This window comes from Nannobrachium achirus (genome assembly GCF_963921795.1).
Source record: "Nannobrachium achirus genome assembly, chromosome: 13".
Lineage (NCBI taxonomy): Eukaryota > Metazoa > Chordata > Actinopteri > Myctophiformes > Myctophidae > Nannobrachium > Nannobrachium achirus.
The window spans coordinates 18,203,862-18,216,311 of NC_137833.1; the positions used below are offsets into that span (position 1 = coordinate 18,203,862).

The window sequence follows — 12,450 nt, forward strand, 5'->3', positions numbered from 1 at the left end:
TTCAAAAGTTAAAGCACAAAATTGCGTGTAATAATGCATTCCCAGTCTAAATGGTTTGAACCCCCTCCCCCTATGAAGAACATTCATGCGGGGCCTGCAGTGAATCCTTGTACCCAGGGCCCAGAATTTGGTGCGACACCCCTGTTTGGTGCGCGCCACCCCTGCTTGGTGCGCGACACAACGTGCAACCAGACATGAAGCGGGCATAACATGCCAGCGCTAATCCAGAGAAAGCAAAGTCAAGCTCATACGGTAATATAGTGGCACGGCTGTAATGAATTGCGCTGTCAGAGACATGGCTGCGGCGGCCGTCGCACAGACCCGGTCATAAAGTGGCCTCCAGCATCGTGATGTAATGCGATAGCAATAATGATAATAACTGTTGTGGTAGAATCGTGTTTGAAGCTGGACCACTCCTGTCCTTATTTGACATTCTGCTGATGGCTGTCCTGGAGGAGAGTGCAACAAGGGAGGAGACTGTTCAGAGCATGCTGCGGGGCTGTGCCAGTGGCCTATCAGTCACTGTGACAGCTGGGTCAACAGGGGGATTGCAACTTTACAGTCTGTAGCCAACTCGCCACACGGTTTATTGAAGTCTATTTGTGGAGGTAAATTTAGTGCAGGTAGATGCAAAAAAAAAAAACGCAGCGATCAACATATTAGTGTCGCAAATCTCCGCCAATTCCGCCGGCGCTCCATAGGAAAACAGTTTATTGTAAAGTGGATAAAAACGCTGCTAGTGATAAAGCATTAGTACTTGAGCTGGTGTGCAAAGTATTGTGCATTAGCCACAGAGCAACCTCCCCCTATTCTGTGTGAGCAGCTGCATTTTTCCCTTCACACCACCCCAGGAGCATAAACACAGGTTCTGGGAACCATATGAACAATTTGTTCAGGGCACCCTGTAGTGTGCCCCGCCATTTTTCTCATGGACGATCCTTCTACTGAAAGTGACAGTTTGCCCTCCCACCTTCTCCCAAGTTCCTCTCTCTGCTCTCCCTAAGCGCTGTCTGCTAGCCGTCTGTTTCTTCCCACAGTTTACCTGCGAGAGGATAGGCCAGTGGCTGAATGTGCGTGCTGTTTCTCATTAACGCCCGGCCTCACCTTACTACAGTGAAACAGATTCAAACAAGGCTTTCTACTGTTGGACATTGAACATCTTCTCTGGAGGAATTCAGGGTCAAGTGCCCTGCTCAAGGGTTACCTGTAGTAATTCTGTAAAAGTGTATAATGTATTTGATTTAGCTATATCTGGTCCACTTCTATAACCTCTAGGCTAACAAGCCTAAGTTTGTCTATTCACTAATCAAAAGCTTAGCCTCATTAGAGCTACACCATGTGTTTACTCTTCTAATGGAAGTGGTTAGATTACTTGTTTGTTTGGTCATTATAGGCGGTAGCAGGAGGCAAGCTGGAGTGGTCATTGAAGGGTAGCCTAGATGTAATTGACATTTAACTGAAAAATGCTGAATATCCAATCCAACTTTATTCATAGAGCACATTTCAAAACAACAGAGTTGACCAAATTGCTGCACAGTAGGCATAACAGCAAATAAAAAACATAATGCAATTCAAATGAACATACTGTACTATACAATTAAACATGAGTATAAATATCAAGCAGGGTTAAAAGCCAATTAAGGATTAAGTATATACCAGTATGCAGTAGATACCATACACTGAAAATGCTAATGTCTCTCACAGCAGTAAATCCAGACTGCAGGGCCAGTGTGCGAATTGCTTCTAATGCTGTTCAAATTGAAGGCCCCTTGTGCTTTTCTTATACTTAAAGTGGACATTCTTTAGTCTTAAATTGTCTGGGCACAGCCTCATTTGGGATCCTTATGGTTTGGTTCAGTTCTTTTCAGTGCGGAGACATTGTGGTGATCCAAACAGTCGATAGTGCTCATAGTCACAGAGCTGGAGTACTTTGCGATATCATAGGTTCAAATCTTCTGCACTATTTCTCTTCTCAGCTCCATGTCATGCCTAAGTAGCCTGTACAGTGAAGCAGAAATGCCCTAAAAAAAATATAGTGCGGTAGATAGCAGAGTGCCACCGGTGGTTAAAGACTCGGGGGATCAGTGGCTGACATTCCCAGCAGTCATTATAAGCCCAGTGATGATGGTAATATGTCCCATGAGAACCTTTGACTCGGGTCGGCCTCTGCTCTCCCCCTATGGCCATTTAACTGCAGCTGCTGTCATATACCATTTTCTGGGGAACAGAGTGTACATACCTGTGAATAATGTTCTCATCTTACCTGCGGTGTAAAGCAGGGATACTCAAACCTCTGAACCGGTGGGCCACATTACAAAAATGACAAGGGTCCGCGGGCCAGTTGATAAAATGACATTACTTGATAACTTTTTGCTTTATTTCCATATAACTCAAGACAAGTGTAATGTGCATTGTTTTATGGCTTGGAATTCCATTTATATTCTGTCAATGACAAAATTTGTAATCAAAGTAATTTGCTAAATTTTCTATCTTTTTAATAATTCTGTGAAATTAGCATATTCCACAAAAACACCAAAACAAACTAATGTACGTTTGTCTGCTATTTGTCTGGGTTGATACCTGTCTGCCTGCTATCGAGTGGGATAACATTAAAGATAGCTGAGCACAACTCTCTTTCAATTGCTTCACAATGTTATTTATGACGTTGCCACATTCAGCACAAATGGCTTTTTTACAGAAAATAAACTTGTGAAAATTGATAGCTAAGGAAAATAAAATAAAATAAAACAATCTACTTAAAATAGATTACCCAGACTGTTTAGCTACCAAATGGCTAATGATGCAGTTGTTAAGTAGAGCTACAGTACGTCTCTTCATTTGCATTAGGCCTACAATAACATTTTGGGTATGCTAATTAGTTGGGCAGAGGCTGAGCCACCGGTAAAAAAAAGAGAGAGGAAAAAAAAAACAGCAAAAATCGGCGATTTCTATGGCCGTTTTCAAGATGTTTTGGCCATTATCTCTGGAACGCAAGGTCCAATCTGCTCAGTTTAAATCTTGTTGGATGCGCAACTTTGAGGACATTAAGCTGGTGGGTCAGAATTGGGCCCGCGGGCCGGAGTTTGAGTATCATTGGTGTAAAGGATTCTCTTTGACATCTCGGATATTTGTGATCCTTGTGTTGTGGTGTAAATTCAAAATGTTTATTACCATCTTCAAATTTATATTCTCTGGAATCTCTGCCCATTTTATATTTTCTCAATAAGACAGTGTTTTCTCCCTTCAGTAAATCTACATCAATTTTTGTGGCTGTAACGTAACTCTAGTTTTCACAGTCCTTCTCTGACATTGCCTAGAGGACACATTCAAATTCAATTCTCTGTAAATCTGCAGTTCCCAAATTATGCCTGCTTACATTTATGGGATGCATGTGAGATGACTTGCCAAATAAATCAATCACGTCTTCTTGTGAAGGCCCCCTTTAGCTCCCCCCTCTTTCTTTCTTTCTTTCTTTCTTTCTTTCTTTCTTTCTTTCTTTCTTTCTTTCTTTCTGTTTCTCTCTCACACACGCATGCACACATGCTAGCCCTGAAACATGACGGTCGCTGATAACATGACGTACGACCGTCATGGATGAGGTTGGAGGACACAAATTCATTTGTGTCTACAAACTATACAAACGTTCAAATTTCACAAACAAAGTGCTTAATAAAGTCACAACCCATTGTAAATCTTGGCCGGCATTGTGTTTTTTAACTCATTCGTAGTTTTCGCCCGTAAATCCCGCAGATTTCTCTATGTCTTTCACTGCTGGCTTCTCCTACCTGTTAACGCGGGCGCTCATCCAATTCCCATCGTGCGCGATCGGACACTGCTATGCATCGTGTGTTCGCGTATTCCATCAGCTTCTCAAATCCGTTGAAATTTTGAAAATTGATCAATCCGTTCTCCATCTGTAAGCCGCGGAGTTCACACAGTAAGCTAACGGGCCAAAATAGAGGACGGACCACCCGCTTCCGGTTTAGGGCTCAATGTTAAACTGGTCCGCTCAATAATGTGTCCGTGTAGAAACGATGATCACGGAACATTAGTTCCGGAATTTTAGTTCCGCTTCGATAAAAATTTTTTTTTTATTAATTTTTATTACATTTACGGGTTCTACGGGCATGGCAGAGAAGTGGGTACAAAGGGGTATTTTTTTGGCAGCATATGAGTTAATAAGAAGCCTTTTTTATCAGATATTTTTGCAAGGCCACGCCCACATTTCAGTGTTCTATAGAGACACACGGGCGCCTACAAATTCACGGCCCCTATTGTGACAGCGACCCCACTTCGGGTAAGGGAGAACGGTGCACTGCAGCGTCCAATGCAATCCCAATGAGAGGCATCGTGAAATATCATAATTTCAGTGGTTGACTACTGAGGCCATAGCGATTTTTCTTTGTGTTCTAATAAAGTGTCCCATGAGTTTAATTTGGCCTTTTTAAAGTGGCATATCTGTCATCTTGATACATTACCTACAATATACTTTAATATACTTCATCTGTGAGTCAAAAGTGCTAGCATTGGAAATCTTAAGTTTAGGTGGTCGCATGGTACATACGTCATGGACGCATCCCTTGAGGTTTTCAATACCCAAATACCCAGCTTGTTTCTCATGTATAATTAGGCTGTTTATTTTTGGAAAATTATCGCATCTCGCTTCTTCCAAACGGAGTCTTGCAGGTTATTTTTGGATTAATACTAACCTGGAGAATCCACTCTGAAGTTGAAAAAGTCGGGATCTTCAAAGTCGGCGCTCATAAACGCACAGCAGTAAAGACAGTGATGTCACTGAAAAGCGACAGGTTCTGTGTCTGCCGTTTCCCCTCTTCTCTGTTAACATTATGGGTAACCCATTCAAGTGGCAAATTAAACGTGACACACATCATGTATTTAGCAAACAAGAAGATATGTTGTCAGGGTCAGGCCATACATTTGAAAACATATTTTTATTTAAATCAATATAGTCTTCAGTTCGTGTAGGATTATTTTAATATTAGGCTAACCACAGTTGAATTGCAATGACTTTCTATGGGCTGGCTTACCCGAAGCGGGGCCGCTGTTTCAATTGTGGGCGTGAATTTGTAGGCGCTCGTGTGTCTCTATAGATGGCATTGGTGCGCATGGGGAACGCCAGGAAATGCATGGGAAAACAGAAAAATATCGATAAAAAGGCTTCTTATAAAAGAACACAATGCCGGCCAAGATTTATACAATGACGGTCAAGATTTACAATGGGTTGTGACTTTATTAAGCACTTTGTTTGTGAAATTTGAATGTTTGTGTAGTCCTCCAACCAAGGTAAATTCTCATCGATGACGGTCGGTCGTACGTCATGTTATCAGCGACTGTCATGTTTCAGGGCTAGCACACATGCATGCACATGGGCACACAGAGCTGTGGTGGATGGGGTCTCTGTTACCCGCAGTGGTGATGATTTCACTGAGTGGCCATGCATCCATGTGCCACAAGTCGTCAATTTGTTCTACATCTCCCAAATGCCCCGCGTCCGCAAACCCTCCAGCCCTCGTCGTCACGCCCCGCCGCTGATTGGGCTTGTTTATGCCCAGCGCATGACCCTCGTACCGCCGGCCCCCCCATAGGCCTAATCCTCCACTCTGTCAGTAAACATGAGACAGAGGATTCTGCTTGGCTACACACAGAGACAGTGATGGAGTCAGACAGTTAGTTGGGTGTGTGAATGGCTCTCCCAGACACAGGCTCGTGCTGCCGGGCCTCTGGGAGTTATGGAGATATGGTGGTGCTTTATTTAGCATGCTCAAATATGATGGAAACCCAAATTGTCCCGTCATGGTTAGCAGCACATCCGGCGATGTTACGAGATGATGTGATGCTAACAAGGGCACCTGAAGTGAATGTGAGGAGTTTTCATCGTGAGAGGTCGAGAGATCCAGGGCCCTATTTCTGTCCATGCCTTACTTCTTAAAATAGTTTAACTAGCAGATCTACATTGACATACACATACATTGATTGTAGATCATCTATATGAAGTATTTTAAAATAGGGCCCCCAGTGTATTCAATTATTAGATTTCACACAAGCCATCGCACTTATTAAGTAGCAAGATTACAGCATGCGATGTCTTCTAACCGTAATAGGAGTCAAATTATGAGTTTAATGTTAGTGTAGTAAAAAATAATAATGATATCAACTTAAGCCAGGTAAGGTGTGTGAAATATCACATGATGATGCAGACTTAATTGTCTGCGTGATTTAAGAATTCAGGCTTATTCTCCCACCGCACTCTCTCATAGTAATTTTCTCATTTTCATGTGACAAGCGTGCTACGTAATAGTTTGTATGAATACATTTGACTACATTATACACAATGTGTGCATGCATGTCAAGAAATATCCCTTCTGCTTGGCTATGTTTTTTGCATTTATGCATACAGTACCTGTGATTACTGCTATAAGTATGCATGCCATTAACACGTGTTATACAATGTAGCATAATAATTATTGTTCTCTCTCTCTCTCTGAATAACAAATATGTGAATATTTGTTGGCTCTAGGAGAAGCCTCTCTCTGACCCATAGCCAGGGAACCTTTGAGATTTTTGAGGACCACTGTTCTGAAGCAATATTCTAAATCCTAAGAGTTTTCTGAAAAACCTATGTTAACTCACTCTCTCTCTCTCTCTCTCTCTCTCTCTCAGGATCTGAAGAAGGTGCTGTCTTTCCCCCCTTATCCCGGGGAGTTTCTGCACCCGGTCGTGTATGCCTGCACGGCGGTCATGATGCTCTGCCTCTTCGCCTCCATCATCACCTACATAGTGCACCACAGGTAAGACTGGCTGCGACCACCGCACTGTCACCTTTGACTTCACACTCTCCAGCCTTCACAGCTCCCCGATGTGTTATGTGCTGCACTCACCCAGGCTTTAGTGTTACCTTTTCGTTTGCTATTCCCACTCTTTCTGGTTATTCTGGGGGGGTTTCTATATTCTCCTCCTCGCTCCCAGGCTGAGCATGTGTGAGTCACTCACTAATGCTGGCATGAAGCAACACGGCCTGTCTCACTCACTAAAGCTTGGTTATTGGGTGTATGCGTGTGTGTGTGCGTGTGTGTTCATTCTTGTTTGTGTGTGCTTAGTTTTGCATGTGGGTGTGTGTGTGTGTGTGTCCAAAAATAGTATAGAATATATTTTTAGTTAAGGTTAGACATTGCAGCACTCGGTTATCACAGTGGTAAAGTCATGCGGGGAGGGTGATCTTTGTCTCTGCACTAGAGACTCCTACAGACTGGGGCAGCTCCTGGCAATGGGAGGTGTAGGACGGAGGTGCTTTGTCCTCCCGGTGGGGGCACCTCACTGGCAGGTGAGCCTGCAGGGTACAATAGAGCAGTGACAACACAGAAACGTGTGTGGAAAATTAATTGGCATGTGACTAATTGGGGGAAAAGAGGGAAGATAAATACTTGTCTAAAAATAATAAAGGTTAGGTATTGTTTCTGTTTCAATTTAGGTTAGGGTAATATCACCTGCTAGTGTTAGGCTCTGACCAGTCATAGCAGAGTAGAATCAGCGTGGGCATGTTTTTGGATGAAAGCTAAGGTAAAAAAAAACACACAACATTCTGGAAGACCTTGGCTTGCTTTATTTTTCATTCCTCCAATTCTCTGTCTTTTTACTTTTCTTATCACCATCTGTCAGGCACCAACTTTGATTTGAGCCTGCCACAGAATAGCCATCCGTTACTAGAGCTCATGTGCTTGCGGTAGCATTCGTTTCTATCTTTATACTTGGCCTACCTGAGGTTTGCTATAACCTACCCGTTTCATAGACATACAGTACTTTTTTTCCCCGTTATAGTTATTCTATTTATAGTGACTCATAGGAATAGACTACGTGACAACCAGGAATAGTCTGGTGACCACCGGAGAGACGGGTGACAGCCGGAATGTAGCCTGCAGCACCGCCGTTGGGTGAGGTACAGCCTGCAGTACCATTGCGGTTCAAAAATTCACCACTCCTGAGTGAAATGTCTGGTGCTAAAGTCTGGTGCAACGCACATGTCCTGGACCTGGTGAGAGCAGGAGTGGACATGGTGAGACGTAGGAGGGGCCCGGACAGGAGTAAATCCACAGAGCCTAGTCCTTCCAAGCGCCAGACTTCTTTCCCTAGTCTTGGCAGAGTAGTTCTGGAGTGGTGGAGTGAATGGTCCTGTCTTTCCCTAGTGGGACTGATCGTGGGTAGCTACTGGGACGTATGTCGGGACTTGATCAGCCCCGGCTGGGTCACCCAGGTGAGGGGTATGATGTTGCGAGACCCGAAACCCAGATGAGCTTGGGCTACATCACTGAGGATACGTCCCAGGTGCATCCATGCGATGTTTTTTCATTATTCTAGTGATGGGTTAATGGGATCGTATTCCTGGGGTCTGTCTGGATGTTGGGCTATGGTGAAGTGAAGACTTAAAGGACAGGTTTTTTTACAACAAGGGTTCATATTTTAGATCGTAATTAGAGAAAAGAAAAAGTGAGTGTTAAAATGTTTTCATTTGCTTCGTTCTATTGTTTTATCGCGTTTACCATGCTAAAATGGAGTGGAGTGCATACAAGTGGCTAAATATGTCTTTTTAGACACAGTAAGCCAGCAGTTTCTTTATTGCTATTTACAGTAACACTTCTAGCCCCATAAGTCACATCCAACCATGAAAGGTTGGGTTGTATCTTGGGAATGGGCTTATTCTGTGTAAAATGACATATTTAGCCACTTGTATGCATGCCCCCAACCACTGAAATAAGAATCTCTAAAACAATAGAAAGAAGTAAATTAAATAAAAACTCATCTTTTATATTCTTTAATTACAATCTAAAATATGAACCCTTGTTGTAAAAAAGTAAAGTTGTCCTTTAACCAACTTCATGTTTTGCTGTGATAAACATGAAGCTGTGAAGCTGTGACCCATTGATTGGGAAATGATTGCGTTATCAAGCCCAGGCCCATGTTTACATTTAGGGCTACACAGTTAACCAAGTAAATGAATTACTTATAGGAGTAGTTCACCCCTAAAATGACTTTTCTTCTATCGATTACTCACCCCATGGAGATTTGTTTTAGTTTTGGTCGCATTCCTAAGCCAATAATTTGAGGAGACTCTTAGTAGGCCCATTCATTCCGGAACTCAAGTCTCCATGCTCCAGTCATTTTGGGGGTGAACTACTCTTTTAAATAATGGAATAATAACACGGTAGTAATAATAACATTGTAAAATAGAACAAATTTGAGAATATTTCTTATATTGAAACCAAGTAAATTCTGAGATTTAGAATCTACTTGGTACCCACCCTTATGATTCCTTTTGACATTTTCCGGTGGTGAAAAACTAATAATGTAGCAGGAGCAGCGCTTAAACACATTCTTCTTTTTCGTCCATATTGTCGAAGCTCCAAAATATTGAGCTCTTTAAAAAAGTGTCTCTCAGAGTGCTATTCAAAGCGACACTGAAGATATGTAAAGTTCAAAAGAACGAAAGAACAAAAACGTTTTATTTTTAAGACATGAGACATCGGAGTCTGTGTACCCAGCCTGAAGGCGTATGCCAGAATAGGGACCGCAGATAATTTCTCCGCCACTCGCAGCACCTCATTGTTTTTCGAAAAATGCGTAGTAACACTTCAACTGACTCACAATCTCCCAAGCTGTGAAACTGCATGTTAAATGGGCGGAATGCAAGGGAGGTTGTTCAAGGATATGCGCTGCACACATTAGTGAGCTGAACTGAGAGAGTGGCAGGCTCAAACACAGGGACAGTGTTGTACCCGAACGCGTTCAATGAACGATCGTTCATGAACACGTTCGTATTTTGGGCAAACGTGAACTGAACGTTCTTTGTTTTCGCTTGATGAACGATATTGTCGAACGCGTTCATTCTGACGCCCGTGAACGGCGTTCGTCGGCCGTTCATGCGGCGGTCCGCGCCTCCGCGGTCGTCTGTCCTCTCGTCTCTTTTTCATTCACATGCTCCAATAGCACGCACTGCACACAGCTCCGTCCTCGCGAACGTTGATATGCGGTGCTGCAGCTGGGTGCTTCATCACATGAAGCACTGTGAATCTCCTCCTCGTTACGTCTCGCAGTCGCAACTCGCAAGTAAAGCCTGACTACTTTGTCGTATGTGTGTTGCACGGCGAAAATAGCTGATCTGCAAGCTCACAACGCGTCGCATCCACGAGACAACGTGAGCTTGTAGATCAGCTATTTTAACCAACGCGGAAACATGCTGTGCGCGAGGTTTAGAAACTTCTGCCTTCAGCCCTTCACAATAAGGGTGCAGAAAGACTGGGCAGTGGGCACCTAAATATTGTGGGCACCTCAATGTTAAGCTGGATTAAATTATTGCTGTGTGTGATTCTATATGGGCTGTGTCAATAATTTTGACAAATAATAGCTTCCAGCAATGTCTAAACATTTTTTTGTTTGTTTTTTAATATAAAAATATTATGGTTAAAAAAATAACTAAAAATAAAGCCCTTTGCACACAGGACAGTTGCGTTTTTTTCGTTTGCGGCATGAATAAAACGCATTGGATTTGGTGTGCAAGGCTGTGCGGAATCGGCGCTGCGGATCCAAAAAGGAGTCATAAAAGGAGTGATGAGTTTTTTACCGCATGCGACAAGACGCACGAATCGAACTGGGTTCGATCGAGAAAAAACGCACGGCGGCAGCCACTCGTCGCACGGCTAATTCGGAGCCGGTGTGCATGAGGTCATAGAGAATCATTGTTTTCTTTTCAAAAAATTATATTGTCCGTTTTATCCGTGCGGTTAAACGCGCCTGTGTGCAAAGGGCTTAACTAAGTTATTTGAACTTTAGTTCAAAATGTAGAATTATGAACTATGAAATGAACTGGTTCATTTTAGAAGTTTTGAACTTGAGCTTGAACTAGTTCATTTTGAAAGTGAACTTTCCCAACACTGCACAGGGAGTAGGGGGGGGCGACTCTTGTTATGGCTTTTTGGTCGTCTCTTTATTGCTCTCCCTCCCTTTTCTCTTGATTGATTTGATTGATTGAGTATTTTATTAGACAGAAATGGAGAACAGTACAAGTATAGTCAATACAATAAAAAATGTAGTACAGTACAAGTACAGTTAAACACCCTGCCTAAAAGGAACATCCAAAATAAGTCCTTTTATGGTATGTTTTATGTCGGAAGTCCTTGGTATTCATTTCATGGACAAATAGCAAGCAAAAAAAAAAAGAAAAAAGAAAAACGTTCAAAAATCATTGCAGTTATAAAAACGTTATATGTACAAGGTAGGGGAAACAAGGGGGTGGGCTAAGGTAAGGTAGGCCAGTCTATGGGAGAAGTGATAACTACCTCCGCCTCTGGCCTCCTGAAAGGTGAGTTTTCAGGGCAGTGAAGGAGGCCAGCTCCCACTGCCATATTATCATTGTTATTCATATTTTTGAGCGGTGGTCACACCGTCTCCATAGCGTGGCCGTGTGTGTATCCGTCCGTCTATGTATGTGGGTCCGTATGTAGCCTAAGTACCCCTGGTGACCAGAGAGGTGCTGTTGAGTCTAGTCTGCCCTGAGCATCAACTGCAATACCAGTGGTGGCCTGAGTGACATGGATGGATTGATGGCTCTCTCTCTCACACGCAAGCAAGCACCCCCCCCCCATATATATATTTTTTTTTTTATTATTATTATTTTTTTTTATATTTTTTTAATTTTTTTTATTCTAATTATTATTATTATTATATATTTGTTTTGCTGTTGCGCAGCCTCCACGACCACCGCTCAGTTCACACGGGTGTGATTTTTTAGTGTCAGCTCAGTAGGTTGTGCAAGGTGGGAGGGGAGAGGCATCTCCCCTCTGGGAGATGGGAACGTGCAGGGCGGCCAGGTTAATGTACTTGACCCAATGAAAGCCCCGAAGCAGAGCATATGAAAACCTCCTTCCGGGGAGGCCAGAGGAGAACCTGATTTATGGCCTCTGTGCTGGACAGAGTTCAGCACCTGGACAGCGGCAGAGGCAGCAGCCTTAGCTCCCTCCCTACCCTGGGCCAGAGCCGCAAGGCCTGCCTGGCCCCAGCCATGAGACATGCCTCACAGCTCACCGCTTGCCTTCATCTACAGTTGGCTCACGTTTGACTGGGGCTCCGCTCCTCCATTTTGGGGGAGCCAGTATGAGTTCCAGTGCACAGTTATATAATATCAAATGGTGACTCTAGTGAGCGCATTGATAAAAAATAATAAAAAATAAGGGGAGGCTGAAAGTGATTGCTGAATTCAGTTCATTTAGCATCACCTGCCAGAATGATCTGACCTAGTATGTATATATATATATATACTCCATTTCCTAACTGCTGAATGGAAAGTGGCAATATGGGTTAAGTGCTGTGCCCAAGGGTGTATAGCACTCTGACTGATGCTATATTTCACAAAGCATGGTATGAGTGCATGGTGTTATATTG

At 43.1% G+C, this 12,450-nt stretch overlaps 1 protein-coding gene across 1 annotated transcript in view; it reads left to right on the plus strand.

Annotated features, from left to right (window-relative positions):
• Nucleotides 1–12,450, plus strand: part of adgra1b (adhesion G protein-coupled receptor A1b) — a gene marked incomplete at both ends in the record, with an annotated part of 253,321 nt that overhangs the window by 210,538 nt on the left and 30,333 nt on the right. Inside the window, one exon of the mRNA XM_080740224.1 lies at nt 6,682–6,809. Within this exon, the coding sequence (XP_080596350.1) occupies nt 6,682–6,809 (128 nt within the window). The remainder of the gene's footprint in view (nt 1–6,681; nt 6,810–12,450) is intronic.